The sequence below is a fragment of the Megalops cyprinoides genome, chromosome 3 (genome assembly GCF_013368585.1).
Source record: "Megalops cyprinoides isolate fMegCyp1 chromosome 3, fMegCyp1.pri, whole genome shotgun sequence".
Lineage (NCBI taxonomy): Eukaryota > Metazoa > Chordata > Actinopteri > Elopiformes > Megalopidae > Megalops > Megalops cyprinoides.
The window spans coordinates 7726837-7744875 of NC_050585.1; the positions used below are offsets into that span (position 1 = coordinate 7726837).

At 42.9% G+C, this 18039-nt stretch overlaps 1 protein-coding gene across 2 annotated transcripts in view; it reads left to right on the plus strand.

Moving 5' to 3' along the window:
* The first annotated feature begins 3309 nt into the window (after nucleotides 1–3309).
* Nucleotides 3310–18039, plus strand: part of LOC118775482 (breast carcinoma-amplified sequence 3-like) — a 228806-nt gene continuing 214076 nt past the window's right edge. For both annotated transcript variants that reach the window (XM_036525425.1, XM_036525426.1), the window contains exons 1-7: nucleotides 3310–3382; nucleotides 4390–4480; nucleotides 5694–5748; nucleotides 5849–5924; nucleotides 6706–6812; nucleotides 13557–13638; nucleotides 17567–17639. In XM_036525425.1, coding sequence (XP_036381318.1) covers nucleotides 4410–4480; nucleotides 5694–5748; nucleotides 5849–5924; nucleotides 6706–6812; nucleotides 13557–13638; nucleotides 17567–17639 — 464 coding nt within the window. In that variant the 5' untranslated portion in view covers nucleotides 3310–3382; nucleotides 4390–4409. The remainder of the gene's footprint in view (nucleotides 3383–4389; nucleotides 4481–5693; nucleotides 5749–5848; nucleotides 5925–6705; nucleotides 6813–13556; nucleotides 13639–17566; nucleotides 17640–18039) is intronic.

Consider the following 18039-nt stretch of genomic DNA (forward strand, 5'->3'; position numbering starts at 1 on the left):
AGCAATATATTTTTATATGTTGTTATATTTTAATACTTCAAAATGTCAAAAGGATACACCATTTAAATTTTGGATTGAGTTGCCAGTATTGTTGATAAAGATTGTCACTATCTGAATATCCATTCAGAATTTAATCTCAGATCTTGGTCTCATATATGTATCTTGGTTTTGTTCACATTTCTCATCTTGTAATGTTTTGTTAATTTTTTCATTTAATGAGATGGAACTACCATCCTGAACTGAAGGTGCTGCTTTTTTATCAGTAGACGTAAGTAATAAGTATCAAAGGTGAAGTTTATGTTCAGAAAGAACACAGCATTGGCATGGAGGACTAAGATCAGCGTCTTAACCTTCGCTCCAGAGCTTTTGTCTCTTTCTTTCAGTCACAATAAGCTATGAGGGATTTTTTTCCCTTTTCCAGTAATAGTAGTGAACCTCACAGCCAGCAGTGTATAGAAAAAAGGAAAGGAGAAGGGCTGTCATTTGTAAAATCGCATCTGTGCCCTCCACTTCCACCTCCCTCTCTTATGCACTGATCCCTGGTCAGTGTTTGAGCAGTACAGGGTTGGATGCTCTAAGGCAGTGTTTCTCAGTCCTACTCCTGAAGGCCCACTGTCCTGCATATCTGTCCTTGCTCCACACACACCTGATTGAAATTGGTGTACATGCTCTTGATTAAATCAGGTGTGCTCAGCTAGTCAAAAGTACCACTGGTGAGTTCAGTCAGGTAGGTAGAGCAGGGAAAGATGGAAAACGTGCAGAGCAGGGGGCCCCCAGGAGCAGGATTGAGAATCACTACCCTAGGGTACAGATGCTGGGTACACGGGATGAACCTGCAGGGTGGCTTTGGAGGAAGCACTCCACATCCTTTGTTGTAGGATCTCACTTGTCACTCGTATCGCTCAGCAGAGCCGGTCTCCTTCCCTGGCTACCCACAGTGCCCTCTCTAGCACATGGCAACTCTGTTGTCTTTCTTGCTTTGCCTCCTGCTTGTTTGACGTTTGCTGATAAGCACCGGTTCCTACGTGCAAACTGAGAGCAGAGCAGAGCACTGTGCCTAGAAATGGTCAGAACGTAACGGCACAGGGCCAGGCGACAGCTTTGGCACTTCTGCAGATTAACACTTAAGAGTCGACTGCAGTCTTGGAATGGCCACTATGATGGATTCTCTCATGCTGAAATGAGAGGAAAAAAAGGTCTGAGTCATGAAATCAATATACGCTATATAGAGAAAAGTATTCGGACGCCTGACCATTACATTGTATTCAAATACATATACTTTAATATGGAGTTGGTCCCCCTTTTGCAGCTATAACAGCTTCCACTCTTCAAGGCTTTCCACAAGATTTTGGAGTGTTTCTGTGGGAATTTGTGTCCATTCATTCTGTAGAGCATTTATGAGGTCAGGCAGTGATGTTGGATGAGAAGGCCTGGCTCGCAATCTCCATTCCAGTTCATCCCAAAGGTGCTCGATGGGGTTGAGGTCAGGGCTCTGTGCGGGCCAGTCAAGTTCTTCCACATCAAACTCATCAAACCATGTCTTTATAGTCCTTGCTTTGTGCACTGAGGCACAGTCATGTTGGAATAGAAAAGGGCCTTACCCAAACTGTTGCCACAAAGTTGGAAGCATAGCATTATCCAAAATGTCTTGGTATGCTGAAGCATTAAGATTGCCCTTCACTGGAGATAAGGGGCCTAGCCCAAACCCTGAAAAACAGGTGTGGCCAAATACTTTTGTCCATATAGTGTATCTGCGTCAGAAGCAGAACTAGCCAATTGGACCTGATGGGTGAACATGTTGAGTGGACTAGATGAGTAGTCTGCTTTAAAAACTTTCTGGGGCATGTTATTATGTTAGACAAGCCACTTTGAGGAGTCTGCCCTTAAATGCACTATGGGCCTGGTAATTCGTAGGTATTGATGTAGAATCAGTTCGATTAAGCAGGCATACATTGTGGATGCGCAAAAGAGTACCATAATTACATAGCATTTTACATAGGATACTCCATTACAGTGCATACAGGAATATACAGAAAACAATCTTTGGCTGTTGTGATATTTGCATCTTCACAGCATAGAAAATACAGTTTAAGGATACAAGTGTTATTGTACAAAGTGTATGTTCATTTTTGATACTCTGTTTTCCAGAAAGAGTGATCTTACCTAAATACATGTCAGCTGTCATTAAACAATCAAGTTTGAGTACATAAACAGAGGATGTCTTGTTTTTAAGACCAAAGTGCAATTTTGAAGTATTTTTTTTTTCTCAGTTAATGTTTTTTTCATGTTCCATTGTTAAATGAAAATGTGGCATCACACAACATGAAATAAAGTGGGTTTTGTATTTCAGGGATTTTCAGCATGCAGTCTTTTATTTGTTCTGAGGAAACTTGTTTTTTTATGTTTTTGAGATGATGTCATGGCTTGAATAATTGGCCCAATTTTGTGCAGTTGTGATATTCTTGACCCGGCATTTGGTGTCCTTACCGATAATTTGTGTTTGTGTACAGTCTCAATGTTGAAATACATGACCTGCTCTGAATGTTACTGGTTATCAGAATGTTGAATAAACAAACGTTTTCTGTTTCATTTGATGGTCTGCTTCTGTTTATTGTCGACACTCATCAGAGATTGTCTTCAGTGGTTGATATCTTTAGCTAAGATATCTTTCAATTCATGCATGACAGTGCTGACATTCTGGCTGGAGTATAATATGAAATTTCACTAGTAATAGATTGCAGATGACCCGTTATGTGGAACGATTGTAAATGTACCCGTCACAGAAAGAAAAAGACTTCAAACAAAATCTTCCATTAAATAAATAGGTAATATTATCCCATAACATAACAGGTGTCCACGGCATTGTTATGTAATCATGGGCAGACAGCATGCACAAAGACTCAGATGGGTCATCCAGAGGAACGGACATATCAGGACAAGCACAGACATATAATCAAAACAATACTGCAAAAACTTGTGGACTGACTTCTTGCATTGAAGAGTGCTTGAGAGACTGCCGTGACGTAGGGGGGTGCTTCTGCAATTATTGCAGAATTGTGACAGGTGTCGAAATAAATGCATGTAGGGAGAGCCGTACAATAGGTCTAATTTCCAATTATTAAAGGTTAGCCATCATTATATTTCTCGTAGGCAAATACAGGTAGGCCTACTTTACCAACGTAATATAACTGACCTAATCCATTTTCCTTTAACTTTGATTGGTTTGTAGGCCGATAACGCCCGCCTTCCTAAATCACCGATACGTCACTTATAAGCAATGCGGAGTTCCCATTGGTTTATTGGGAGCCTGGCTTGTGTTTATTTATCACAGTGTTGCAACGCTTCAAAAGCTTCAGTAAACTGGACAACTAACACGCTTGGGGTTTGTACAGAGATGTTTACGATAAATAGTACATCAAATTATGTTGCTTTTAACATATTGCGAGCAGAAACGTACATCAGTTCCGAGAAATAGCCTATTGCCTCAGTACTTAGTGAATGACATAGCTAAGGATGTGAGTGTTACGTTGCAAGCCTGCTAGCTTGCTAGCTTGATATCAATTGCAGGTAGCTGTCTTGTTAACCAGCTAGCTGGATACTTCATTACGCTTTAAGTAGCCACGATATCTTGTTTGCATGGCTAACGAGCGAGGTTCTGTGGGTGATAAGGGACCCCACAGAAACTCTGAAATCTAGCCTAAGACAACTAGCTAGCTAGCCGTCCATCCAGCTGCCTGTAAACACACTGATTTGGTTAATGATTTTTTGTATATAGTGCTATCACTATTTCTGATGTGATTCTAGGTAGCTAGCTTGCTGCTGTTCCCTTTTTCCTCATAATATTGTGTTTCTGCTCAGTCGTTAGCTTACTAGCTTGGTCACAACACCACACACGTTTCAAGCTAGGTTGATGTGAAGTGCATCAGGCATTCTTTTACGTTGTTTTAACCATTGAAAAAAGGAATTAATGATCATATGAAATAATTTACAGACAAAACCATAATTAACACAGAAGATGATTCTATGATTGACATTTCAGGCAAGAACATCATTAACACAGAAGCTGATTCTAACCATTTTTTTTTTAAAGGTGTCATGGTATTCAGTGTCTTTTAGAAGTTTCTGCACCTATATTTTGTAGGAAGGCAAGACATGGGGTGTGGAGTTCACTGGTAACAGCGAATATGTTGTGCGGGGAGACGAGAAGTTATAAACTCCAGTCACAGTGGTGTCAGCATCTTGGCAGGCGTCTGATTGCGCTGACTGCAGTGATTGTGTGAGAGGTTGACATGGGTGCCCAGCCTCACCAGTGCTGCATTCCTAGGCTGCTGTGTTGGCCGTGACTCTCCCACGAGTGCCATTTGCTCTGAGCTCCTCCTCTCCCTGCAGGTAAGAGACGCAGTGACACGATGGCGTCGGACTCGCCTCGTCGTCCGAGCCGCTGCGCCGGAGGGGTGCTGGTGAGAGCGCAGGCTGCCACGTAAGAGTGTGCCCCTCCCCTCTTTCCCAAAAACTCTCCAAGCATCATGACCACCTGTATAACCAAATACATCTTCAGTGATCCATCCCTTAAGAAAGTGTAGCATATCACATGTTCACATATGGTCTAAATAGGTCTGAAAAGATTTCAATAAATAACTACATGTATCTTAGCCCATGCAGTGCTTAATTTGGTTAGTGTGAGTGCATGTGGAAGTGGTGTAACATGTGTTTGCATGTATCTCGCAACCTGTCTCAGTCTCTCTCAAAACTCACTAGTGTGACTGTCACTCATAGTTTAGGTATTGCCATAAGATAAGGCTTTTAAACTATGGTCCCAGCAGGCCCCTGAACTGGTTTTTGGTTAAACTTATTGTGACCTCTCCTGTAAATACTGCATGATCCTCAGAAGGTAACTGATCCCAAATTCTCAACGTGCTTACAGCTGTCCAGGTGGAGCAGGGAGAGCATGACAGTATTACAGGCTTGTGATTGACTGGAGTATCTCTCGAGACCAGGAGAAAAAAACAGTGCACATACCAGAGGTGGAGTTTTGAAACATGTGCATATTACCTGATATTAAATCTTCAGCTCTACTCTTTGATCATGAAACATGCGTGTGATTGATTATTAAGATCTTTATTCCTGTGAGGAATCCATCTCTCAGCTCAAGAAACCTTAGCATAAAGTGCAAAATGTCTACAAACAGCCCAGCGCAGAACTTCAGCTCAGAAAGGGGAACCGTAGAGATGTTCAAAAGCAACGGATGATTGGGACCTGAGGAGAGGAGAGGGTCAGGATTGTTAGCGTACATAGGGACCAAGTACTTGACATCTGCTTACAGGTAGAGCTTGTCTGCAAGATGGCAGTCAAAGTTTGTTTCAAATCTGAAATGTCACAAACCTGGAAAGCTACCGACAGAACTGTTACAACAGAGGATACTCAGCAATCAATTTATAATGTGGATCTCTATTTTATTGAAATCACAATTCAGCACCTAAAAAGGCTGTTAAGTCACACACCTGCTGAAGTTGGACAAGCGGGGTTTATCTTATTGTATGAGACTTTATTACTGTGCTGCAGTATTTCACTTGCTGCACTGTACATTGTAGATCACTGCGCTAAGCATCTTAAACCTCTGCATTTTAATTCATTGTAAATGTCCAGTGCTCATGAGGAGCCCTGCCAGCATTCCTCTTCCTGCTGTTTTTCAGAGAGCAGACCTACATGGAAAGTGTGGTGACATTCCTGCAGGACGTCGTCCCACAGGTTAGAGGGCGTTCGTCTTTTCTCCTTTGTAGAGCTGAATGAGTCTGTAATGTAGCGGTGTTTCTGCTGAAAGTTAACACGTCTTCCTTCCCCTCTGAAGGCGTACACAGGCACACCTCCAACAGATGAAAGGGAGAAGATTGTCTGGGTCAGATTCGAAAAAGCGGACATCAACGGTGAGAACAGATCTGATCTATTGTTGATGTGTGCTCTGCGCTATTTCGATAGTTATGTCAGCCTCCTCTGAATAACGCTATCCCGTGGAAGCCTTCTCAGGCCTTTTAAAACGCCCTAATCACTGATCAAGAACAACTATTTCTATTGTTGATAAAATAGCTAGGAACAGTGGGTGAATCACTGTAATGCTGCATCAGATTCCCGTTTTAATTGCATTATATCATTTGAAAGGGATAAACATGTGATCATCAGCGTACTCCTTGGTGAGCATGACAGACATTAAAGACCAGTGCAAAAACTATATATTGAAAGATTTACATGCATATTTGAAAGTGCAAATGTAGAGGAATTTGTATTCTTTAACTGCTTAACAACCTGCCTTAACTCCACTTCAATGAATGCGCTGCATCCGTTTGTGTGTGATTTCTAGCATGTGCCCACACATTGATGAAGAACAAAGACTTGGAGCAAACATATTTGTCCAGTAGTTTTCAAGCCTGTAATAAAATTGAGAACATTTTATGCAACAGCTGCACTGAGGAGATGTTTTTCATTTCAGCGCCGGCTTGTTTATCCTGGTGAGTAATTTATTTATTGGGTGGACACACCAGTAAAAGGCATTCCAATTTCCATCCAACTGAAATGCATGATGGTAATTTTCGAAAATTTTAGCAAGCTGGTATGAAAAAAAAGAGGTTTTGTATTGGGCTGTGGTGCAAAACGAATCAGCCGAAATCCCTCTAAGCCCCTGGGTCTGATGTGCTGCTTCTCTGCGGACAGATGTGGCTCGCTCGCCGGAGTTCCTGGAGATGCACGGAACCGTCAGCGCCCCTCCCCTCTGCCTGATGATGGGCTATGCTGATGGGATGCAGATCTGGAGCGTATCTGTGAGTCACTATCCCGTTCTCGCCACGTGTCGCTGGGTTTGACGGGAGCGCCGGGTCGGGGGGCTGCAGCAGAGCGTCCTGCCCCTTTGCTTGTCCCCGCCCCCCGGGTCTCCCTTTACCTTGAGTGACAGGTGTGCCGAGCTGCAGCCCTCCAGGAGAGGGTAGCCATCTTCAGTCTCATTTTGTGTGGCTGTGTTTATCTGGACCAAGTGGGTTTGCTCAGGGTGTGCATGTAACCTGAAATGTAATGGCTGCAGTGTGTCAAGTAAAAAAAATAATTACTGATACACACCAAAGTGTCCTATTCTCTTTTTTTGTTAAAAAAATAACATGCTAAGCCACCCAGCCATTCCTCCCTCACTCCTTTTAAAGTGGATTGTGTGAGAGGATCTCTTCAAAGCTAATTGTCTGCGCTCCAGGAGTGTAGGTAACTAGACTTTGCAGTGTGTGTTTGAAAGACTGATAACTATGTAGCACAAAACCACAAAGCCAGGCAGAAGAAAGTACACTTTAATAACTGTGGGAGATGTGATGCTTTTTCCCTTATGATTACTTGGTGTGTGTAATACCCTACAGCCGAAAATGAGCAAACCACATGTCCTTACAGTAAAGGACTTAAAATATAGCTACAAGCCACACTCTTATATTATATCATGCAGTTCTTAACATCTGACGGCAAAATACTTTATCATTGGAAGACTTCTGGGCCCAAAAGATACTTGTATGTGTTCTGGTGTGACACCCTCTAACTGTGTAGTGTACGAGAAGCTTTGGCTTGGGAAATAAGCTCAGAAGGCATTCTGTAAGGTAAAAGCTGTGGCCTGAGTGTGATGAGGTCATTAGAAGCAATCTCTTGTTGTGGTGGGCACATATGGTGGTGTGATCGTGAAAAGAGGCATTGATGAAAGCTGGATTTGGTTCGCGGTAATTCTGAGAATTTGCCAAGAAGTTTCTATTGCATCACAGCCGGCACCCATTGGTAAATGAACGTAAGCTGTGGTTGAGGAAGAAGAAGAATGAAGAAAAAGAATGAAGAAAAATGAAAACCTTATTAAAATGGAGATTTATTTGTATTTGAGATGTATTTTTTGCCTTTTGTCATGTGCTTGATAGTGGATATTGCATGAGAAAGTTCACATGTGTACTCTTTAAACTCATCCTACCACTGCACCATAGAGATGTATTAAATTTAGTCAGAAGCCAGTAACACTATATTACAAGTAATGGAGTTTAAAAAAGGAGTTTAGCAGTGTCTGCATTGTCAGAAGCGATAGTGCAAACTGCAGTGCCTGAGTTTGTCCTCTAGGTGTCACTCAAGGCTAGGGGATTGAGGTCATGAGCAGCGTTGAACTCCCTGGTTGCAGAACACTACAGTTGTGGATATAATCTTTAAAAGTACACAGTTTTAAACATTGTCAGGAGAAATAAATCAGTAGTGACATGTGCAAGATTAGCAAGGGTAAGGATATGATGACAGACGTTCATGGGGCAGCGGACGCTTGAAGACCCACAATTACAGAGAGCAGATAGAAAATGACATGTGGCAGATTGGATGATGTATGGAGGCTCATGGAGGTGACAGACACGCCACTATTTTAGTCTTCAGAGTGCATGCCCCTCCTCATTGAAGAGTCGGATGGAAACAGAGGAATAGATCTAATTTACTGTCCATATAAGGTCCGCATCCAGTAGGAATACAAAAGCTTTCCCAGGTCTGTATGGAGGAGTAGTTCAGTTGTGAAACTGGTGGAGCAGGGGAGCGGGGCTGTTGTCAGATCAGCTCAGCCTGTGACCAGAAAACCTCTGATCTTCATGGCATCAGCATATTTTGCAGTTTCCGTTTTTCTATTTTGGCAGAGGCCTTTTCTGTCCAGCGCCCTGGGAACTTTATGTTTCCCAGTTTCGGGAAAATCCGACAGACCGTTTTGTCCTGCCATGTTTCTTTCTTTTGATTTTTATGAATTAAATTTTTTTCAGAGGCGTCACTCTGGAGTCTCGTGTTTTAAGTTTCATGTATAACTAATGCAAACAAACCAACTTTGCATTCATCTTCCCAAATCCAAACAAAGTGTGTACTTAATTAGCGCCACATAAACATCTACAGTCTACAGCACAGATGAAAGGGAGGGGGGGGGGGGGTGCCGTTCATTTGACATCCCCCCCCACTGGAAAATAAGTGGGACACTGTCGCCGTGGATACTCCGCGGGCACAGCAAATGCGGGCCCATTCGGAGTCACACGGATCTGCCCTTTCTCTTTTATTTTGGTATTGTCTTTCCCTTGGCTATAGTTGGAGCCCGTCTTTTCACCACTCTTTTTTTTCCACGAGCGAGCGATGAAACCGGCGCGATCCTTTTCGCCGTGAGTGACCATAAAGTGTTCTTGACAGTTGTTAAGCTCACACCCTCCATAATGGCGTTGAGCTGACAAGGAAACGCTCCCCCCCGACTCCTCCGAGCCTGCTCAAGTGCGTGCCTCTATTTACTCTGAGTGTCTGTGCATTAACATCTCCTCGGAGGAGGATCTTTGACTGGGGAGGTGTTGCTCTCCGATGGGAGATAGCAGGTGGATTAGCTGGGGCTAATTGAAATGGTGTTGGAACGAAGAGGTGTTGGTGGGAATGATATGCTTTGAAGTGAGGTGTCTGCGCCGGTGCTGTTATTAAAGCCTGACTGAAGCCAGACGATGCGACAGGGAGGGGGGGGGGGCAGCCCGAGACGGGTTCTGTGTTTACTTCGCAAATACAAGCCAAGGTGACGTTTAAAATCTCGAACCCCCGAATATAAAAGGACCCCCTGGTCTGTGGAGTTCAGTGGACTACTGCACAGTGGGTAAATGGGCTTGTACACCATTGATTTGCATCACGGGGTGGCAGCTGCTCTCCAACCAGTAGAACATTAGCTATTTTAGGTCAGAAGTACAGCGTGTTCATTTAGAAGCATGGATTTGCATGTGTGATAATAGAGAGAAGGGGGTAACATCAGGGCTGAGAACTTGAAATTGAAAATGATTTGTTGATTTCTTTTTATATTCCCTGCGTCCCAGATGAAATCGTTTTGCCGCAGTGGCATATGAGTGTTTCTGTAAGGGACCGTGTGGTCTCTCATTAGTGCATCCCGAGTCTGTGACGGGTGGTGACGGTCAGCCCGCTGGCGAGCCGCCGCAGTGACCGGGCTGTCTGTCCATGTGCCACTTAGGCTTCACTGCATGGACGGAGGAGAGACAGAGGGGATTAGGGGGCTGCACAGACCCGTTCGCCTAGGACCCTGTTTAGTGATACCAGTGCCTAAACGGAGCACGCCACAGTCGCAGAGCGAGAGGGGGCCGGAGGGTTTACCTGGACGGATGACCACCACACCGTGCCCCTGCTCTTTGCTGTCCGCTGCCAGCCAGCCACCTCCCTCTCACCCCAGAGTTCGGAGGCTGCTAAGGCCAAAGCATCTCACCATGTAGGCATGAAATACAAGTGGAAGAGGCATCTGATGATATTGGTTATAGACACATTTTAAAGGGTGTCTGTAGTAAATATATGAAGGGTGTGAAAAATATCTATAACTCAAATACATAATATATTTATCCTAATCGGGATGAACACACGTGTGTGTGTGTGTGTGTGTGTGTATTTATATATATAATGTTCACACTCATTGGACTGGGAGTGTTGTTAGCCTGGTCTGACACTGTTGCTCATTTAACTTGGACGGATACACTTCTGTTCTATTGTGCTGGACGTCGCTCTGGATAATAGCATCTGCTAAATACATGTAATGTAATGTATTCATACTTTTCCTCAAATAGGAACCAAACCATGATATAACGGAAAACATGTATGCATTTTTTCCATACGTATGCTTTGCATTTTTACATCTTAAAAGACTTTCTTTAAAATGCTATGCTTTTTTTGGTTCACCTTGAAAAGAGGCTTCTCCCTTGCAGCCCAGTCCTGAATGCAGGTTTCATGCAAGCAGCTGCTAACAGTACCTCTGGTGACTTTGTATCCCGAGGATGCCAGTTCGTTTTGGAGGTCTCCAGCTGTTGCCTGTGGATTTACAGTGACCTCCTGAACCACTTGTCTGGTTGTTCGGAAGGCTCTAAGTTTTACACAGTCGGTCTTCAGCAAAAATGGTGTGACCTCACATCCCTCCTGGACAGCAAATACACTTCGTAAAGACGCACCCATGGTAGCAACAACAACACGAGGAAATTGTTTCCAGTATTGCTTTGATGCATGCTATTGGATAGTGAAAAGCAGAAAGGTCTTGACATTTGTCACGGTGGCAGTTGGGAGAGAGCAAAGTGGGCTGATACGTAAGGGCAGGTTGCATTAACATAAATCTCACAATTCTGCAAATTCCATTATTCCTGCCTCCCTGTTGCGCCAGAACGCATTACCATTTCCCATACCGGGGTGCATCTTCAGTATTATTAATCTCGCCTTTCTGTGGTCGTAAAGTCTGCACTGAACACTTTTAATAAAAAACATCAGTATAATCCGCCACTTTCGGAAAGGGCCGCTAATTGTATAAAAGAGTGATCGTCCTCGGACGTGCTTATCTGCTTAAAACGCGCGGATTAGACGCAGTAATGTGATAATGCACATTTGCTGTAATTTAACAGAAAAACGGAGCTCTTAAAACAAAAGCTGATTTAATAAAGGGCCATTACGGTGGAGGCATCAATCATAACCCCAGAGCACCGAGGAGCCTCGCCGGACACCTTTAAACTCGTGGGCGGGAAACGCCCTCGGTTCACATTCTCCGCCTGTGAACGCGGATCTCTGAGTTCCTGAAGGTGGTGGTAAAATCATTTAAGTGAGAAGTGTCGCCGTCCAGCTCTTCTCACATTGCAAACCGTCCTGTACACGTTAAAGGGTACATTGCCACAGAGGCTGGAGCCAGTTTAGTCTGTGGGCTTTGTCCGCGAGCAGAAAGAGTTGTAATGCTTTGGGTTTGTTTACTCCGTACTTGGTAGCTTTTATATTGTGGTTTGGTTGGAGGGTTTTTTTCTTTTTTCTTTCCGCCTCTTTTTCTCCCTGCTCATGTGAAGCCCATTCCAGGCAGTTGGAATAGATTATTTTTTTCTTACAGTGCGAACAAATCCTTCTTTGTTCCTCCCTGTATTGTCTTTTGACTCAGGCCAACTTTGCTTTGCCCCAAAAGGCACAAAGTGTATCAGCAAAATTCATAATTGTATCATTGCATTATGGGGCCCTTTACCCATTAGGATGGAGAGTAATTGGAAGTATGTCCGTATTGATTATAGCAGTAACTTATTAAGGTTCTACCAAACTGCTGGTAACCCGCGAAGCATGAAGCTTATTATCAGAAATGGACAACGGCCGTGGGATGCCTTTAACCATTTCACCGCCCGCCTTACTTGGTTTATTCCAGTGAGGTTTGTGCTGAGAATTTGTGAAATTGGAAGAAGGGAAATGAGTTGGTATGTTTTCGTGGCTGTGTCCTTCCCTTCTTTCGGCACATGTTTGACAGGAGCATGGCAAAATGCCGACCTGGTTATTTCTGGCTGAGTCTCTGGCGTTTTGTGGCAGGATACTCCTTAGTGAAGTAGTGGATGTTCATTGGTAGAGAGCATTTGTGAATCTGCCTTGTAAGAGTCATTGACGTGGTGCGTGCTTGGTTCATCCAGCTAAGCTGTATTCCTGGGAATTGTTTTCAGATACTCACAAATACCCAGAAAACATAAATGATTCCATGATCCAATTAGATATGCGTGTTAAGTGATAAATGTAAAACAAACTGCTGATGCTTTTTTGTAGAACTGATCCAGATCCTTTAAAGTGCTAAGCCAATGCTGTGAACTCCATCCTCAAAAGGGAGGAAGTCACAGCGTGTTCTAAACCAGCCAGTTTTAATTTTTAGATTGTATTCATTCCTTGTGAATTTGACTTCTCCTTAGGATGCTAATCCAATGCTACACTCAGATACACAAATAAACAGCATCCTATCTGTGGTATGTTCCAGTTTATTTCCACATTTCACATGCACAATGCTTGACTTGTGCTTGCAGAATAAAGGCTTGCTTTAAAGAGAGTCCTCAACAACCACTCCCATAGCTCAACATATTTTTTATGGTCAAGGGGCTTTTTATCCTTGTGTAATGTTTCTCTTTAAAAGATATCCTTCGTGGCACATTTCAAAATTGATTTAGAAACAATAAGACTAAATGGTGAAGTCTGTTAGGTCTGGAACTAAGGGTCATGTATTAATGCTGCTCTTTTTCTGCTGGAGCTTCCTAGTGTTAATATGCCAGCATTTGATGAGTTCCAAGAAGGGAGACTTGGCTTTGTGGGAAGCTCTGAACTTGTGTGTGTGTGTGTGTGTGCATGTGCGTGTGTATATGTGTGGGACTGTGAGGAGGGGGGTGGGGGGGTCAAATAATGGAAAGTGGCTGTCCCATTGGCTGGTTCCCGAATACCTCAAGTGCTGGCTTCTCTGGATGCTATCTCCAAAGCTTTTAGTTTGTCGCCGGCATCAACACTTAGCATGTGTTGCCAGACCAGGTGCCATGTGCACTGATGAGCGCTGTAAGTGCACTTCACATGAAATATATTTAAGCTTCTACAATCAATACTCTTTATGAAACAGTGCACATATTTGATATGTGAACATATGTAATAAAGTGGAACTTGAATCCTACCTTTAAAATGTATTTTCAGTTCTGCTTTTTTTCTTGTGTGTTTGTGTGTGTGTGTCTGTTCCTGTGCGGGTGTGCATGTGTCCATAGCCAAGTGGGGAGGCCCAGGAGCTATTCTCAGTCCGTAATGGTCCAGTGAGAACTGCCCGGATCCTGCCTGCTCCCCACATCAGTGAGTACCCACTACAATCCTACAGAGCACTTTAGGGCCCTATATTAGAAAGTACCCACTGCAATCCTACAGAACACTTTAGGGTCTTCACAACAGTGATCAACAATTAACAGTTTAAATTAACAAGGATGGCAATTTGAATAAATAAGTGGCAAGTAATCCCAAAGCTTTCTCTTACATGTTTCACATGATAGCTTTCTTGTGTTACAAAATTCAAATTACAAAACGGAGCTAAATTTAGTTAAATCGATTTAAATTATTGAGAATAAACTTTTAGGTTAGGCTGAGTGCAATGAACAATAACGTTTAGAACACAGACCTTACAAAAGCTGTGATGTGTCATGAGCATTTGACATAATTGAAATCGATAAATGCCATCCTTGTTAGTTAAACAATCTCACGTTGCAGTTTTCGCAAGCACACAAACTACAGACAATCTGTGCTGTTTCACGAGCATAATCATTATCAAATTATGCCATTGGTGTCGATTTTTCTGCGAATTATTTGTTTTATTGTTAATCAAGGAGGATAAAGGGGAACAGGTTGAAAGTACTGACAGATTTAAAGGTCGTGTTCCGGCTTCCCCTGTTTCCAGCTCACCCGCCGCCACTGAAATACACAGCAAACTAAGCTGACCCATTAAGCCAGTGGAATTGGTGGAAGCAAGAACATGCACCTGAGTGTCCAAGAAAATGTGTGGAGACACACATGATGTTGATGTCCAGTGCCCTTGATCATATTTTCACACACACATAGAAGTGGCAACAGGTTTAACAAAAATTCATCAATGCAGGTTTTACTGAAAAAAAAAAAAAAAATTCCCGTTGACAAGCTGTGGAGAAGTCGTCCGCTGCTCTGCAGTGATCAACTCTTCATGCCTGCTGGGTGCTGGTGGCTACAGCGCCTCCCCTTTTGTGCAAGGCCCCCACTTTTCTTAAACCATTTATTAGCAAAACAAAGTCTGTTTAGTAGATTAAATACATGTTTAATGAGCTCAGCAACATTGAATGAAAGTGTCTTGAAACATGGCCAGCCTTTTTTTTTTTTTTTTTTTAAAAGCAAATCTGAAAACAAGTCCCTCAGCCCTGCGAAGAAAAACGGGTTCACCTAAATCTGTTTTCCGTGTTCAAGGGTAGCTTTCATGTTGAACGGTGCACAATTTTTTTTCTGTTGTTGTGTTATTTTTTTCCTTCCTCCTCTTCTCCAGTATATCATGTTGAAATTAAATGCTGCCCCGTGTTTCTTAATAGACCAGAGGCCCTTCCAGATTCCCGCTGTTTTCCCATCCTAATATTAAAGTCAGTCCTTTAAGATTAGTGTTGGCTTTGTTTCAGCTGGCTGCATCAGAAGTGAGGAATTGTTGTGTGCCAGAGTTCTGGTAAAAACAGACAACTCCCTCTCTCCTTCAGCGGAGCTTGTCCACTGGCCAGTCACTGACTTGTGGTAATTACTTTTGTAAAGAGAAGAAAAGTAAAAAAAGTGAAAAGTGGAAAAAAAAAAGGTTGGACCACCCTTTTTGGAGAAAAAAAACATTTTTGTAGTTGTAAATATGTCATATTTTACAAATATATATATTTACTGATATATTGACATTATTCTCATCTATAAAAGTACGGGTTCTTTGCATATCTTTTTGAGATAATGCATGTGTACAAATAAAACAGGTATTATTAAAAATGTGCTTCTGTTTTACCATGTAAGTAAAAATGTAGATGTTACATTCCATTAAGTTTGCAGTAATTGGCATATTTTATGATAAAAATTGCTGTAATGAAATTGTTAATAATTCACGTGTTTGTATTATTTGCCACAGAAATTTCTGATCAGTTTCTCATGCAGTGAAAAGCATATTCTGTGTGTGAGTCATTTTCGCAAAAGTCACGATTTGCAGAGGGGATAACAGTTAGCGGCTGAATGGGTTTACCAGCTCAAGTCACTTGAGGTGCTGTATGGGTGCTGAGGGCAACCTTAGCCGAGTAATTCACTGTACAGTTCTGCTGTCTAATATATGTTTGTTGCAATTTGTTACTGCACAGATGCTGTTTGCAGTCGACACGAAGGAACGCAGGCTCTGCCGTGCACAGTTTCACTGATTAAAATCCCATTTCGTTTTGTTTTTTGTTTGTTTTTTTTTTAATTCTCTCCTCCCTCCTCCCCGCGTAAGTTGTGGACTCGTGGATTCTCACAGCGCACAATGACAGCATTCAAAAATGTCTGGAAATGGATAAAAGAGCGGGGTGGTAATAAGAAGCAGCAGATACGCGGCACATGAGGGAAAAGCGCTCTGCGGAAAAATAAAAAGAATTGTACTAGCGGGGAGAAAGGGATGGCAGTCTGTGAGGCACAAACAGTGTCACACTGTACCACACCGCAAAGGGCCAATTGTTTCGTGCGGGTGCCTGGGTGGGCGGCTTTGGAAAGTCCTGAAAATAGGTGTGGATTTTAATAAGGAAAAGTCTTTCCGAGAGTAAAGGAGGGAATTCACGTTTTTTTTTTTTTTTTGTTTTTTCCGCAGGGCGGAAAACCATTTTTGCATCTCTTCCTGGAGATTGTACCTCTTGTTCTATCCCATGCCAGGCGGAACCCTGGCTTCTTTGTCACGACCTTTGCCACTGATTAATATGACATGTCAGACGCCGACAGCGCACGTGACCCCAGCGTGTGGCGCAGGGCCCTGATTTATTAGTGGCAAATCCAATCCGTGTTTTTCAGTACCCCATCTGGCCGGTTTAGTTTGAACTTGGAGCTGTCAGCGGAAAGCTCGCATGTAACCCGAAACGGTCGAAATGGTGGTAGTGCTGAACCCACAAACACTCGGTTATTAATGACACGTTTGTTATGAAATGTTGCACTGCAAAACAGCGGACATGTCAAATATCTAGATTGCAGCGTTAACAGTGGAATATTCCTGCAATAAATCGTATTCGCATACGTATGCGCGTGCACACACACACATACACACGTACACACACACCCGAAACCCGGGTCAAAAGAAGTCATAATCCAATTTAGTGCATTTTCGAGACATATTCAGCAGAGGTTTGTCTTTTTTAAATTGTATAATGGAAGTAAACGTCGGCATCTTTTTTTTCTGGAGTCATTTATTTTTGCTAATTGGATGCCGTGATTAGCTGCAGTGCCGGATGGCGGGACTGTAAAGGCAGGGGGAAACTCTTTTAGAGTGTTAAGGTTTCGAAAATGACACTCGCACGCCACACCACAGGAACCCAGCATTCCTGAAGTCTGAGTTGCTCTGACTAAATTACTGCTTTACAAAGGTTAATATGGTCAACATTATTATAGATGGGTCAATCTGGATGAGATTTGACTTTTTTTTTTTTTTTTTTTTTTTTTAACAATTTTGGAAGTATGGGATCTGTAAACTTAATGCAACTTGTTTCCTCTTTCCAAATGCCTACTGGCCTTTTACCATGCAGTAATTTCCCCAAAACCCAAAAAATTAAACACAGAGTCATACAAAAGACTGCTCTGAGCTTTGAAGGGTTTTTTCCCCTTCCATCTTCAAAAAAAAAAATGGTTTCAGCTCAACACATTACACAGAGTGGTGTTTCTGTTCTCTGTCTCTCCTCAATGGCTTGCATGCTGGTATTTTAATTCCATTTGATCCTTATGAGTCTTATTCGAACCCGGCATTAGTTTGTGGTCAGAGAAGATGAGCTTATAAGTTGACAGGAAAGAAGGCCCCGTTTTATTTTTAATGTATTTTCTTGGAAATTTTTAGACCATAATTTGATTACAGGGCAACTGTTGTAATGCAATCAACACACTTCCTGCCGCGGGTGCAGCCTGCCGAAAGTGGGTGGGTGGCTCTGGCGGACAGACAAGAGACATGTTGTTAATGAATGTCCCTCTTTGTTTCGGGATCACTTTTGACTCCCCCCCCCCCAACCCCAACACCCCCTCGCAGGTCCTCTGAAGACGGACAGCTTTGCTGAGAAGAGACCCCTCCTCGGTGTCTGCAAGAGCGCCGGGTCGTCAGGGTGAGTACGCGATGGCCACGACCTCACTTCCTTCTTCCTCTGTCAGCTGCAGGGACACTCACAGTGCTCATGTGCTGCAAAACGTCCCATGGCCTTGAATATCCCCCTCCCCAATGACCTGAGGTCATATTTTGGCTTATGTTTTCCACAAGTGTCCCCTTACAACATGTAACACTCTACTGGCGTGGTCAATGCCTGTAAAAAGCAGATACCTCACAGATAAGGGATTTCTTAGTTCTATGTAATCAGCTGTAGTATTGAGTGTAACATGTAAATGAGAGATATTCGCATTAGATTTGGAAGTATGGCTAGAACAAGCATCATGACCAGTGTGCTAAGTGAAAATGAGTGCATTCAGACATATGTGTGCAGGAAAATTATTACAGTAAAGGAGATATTT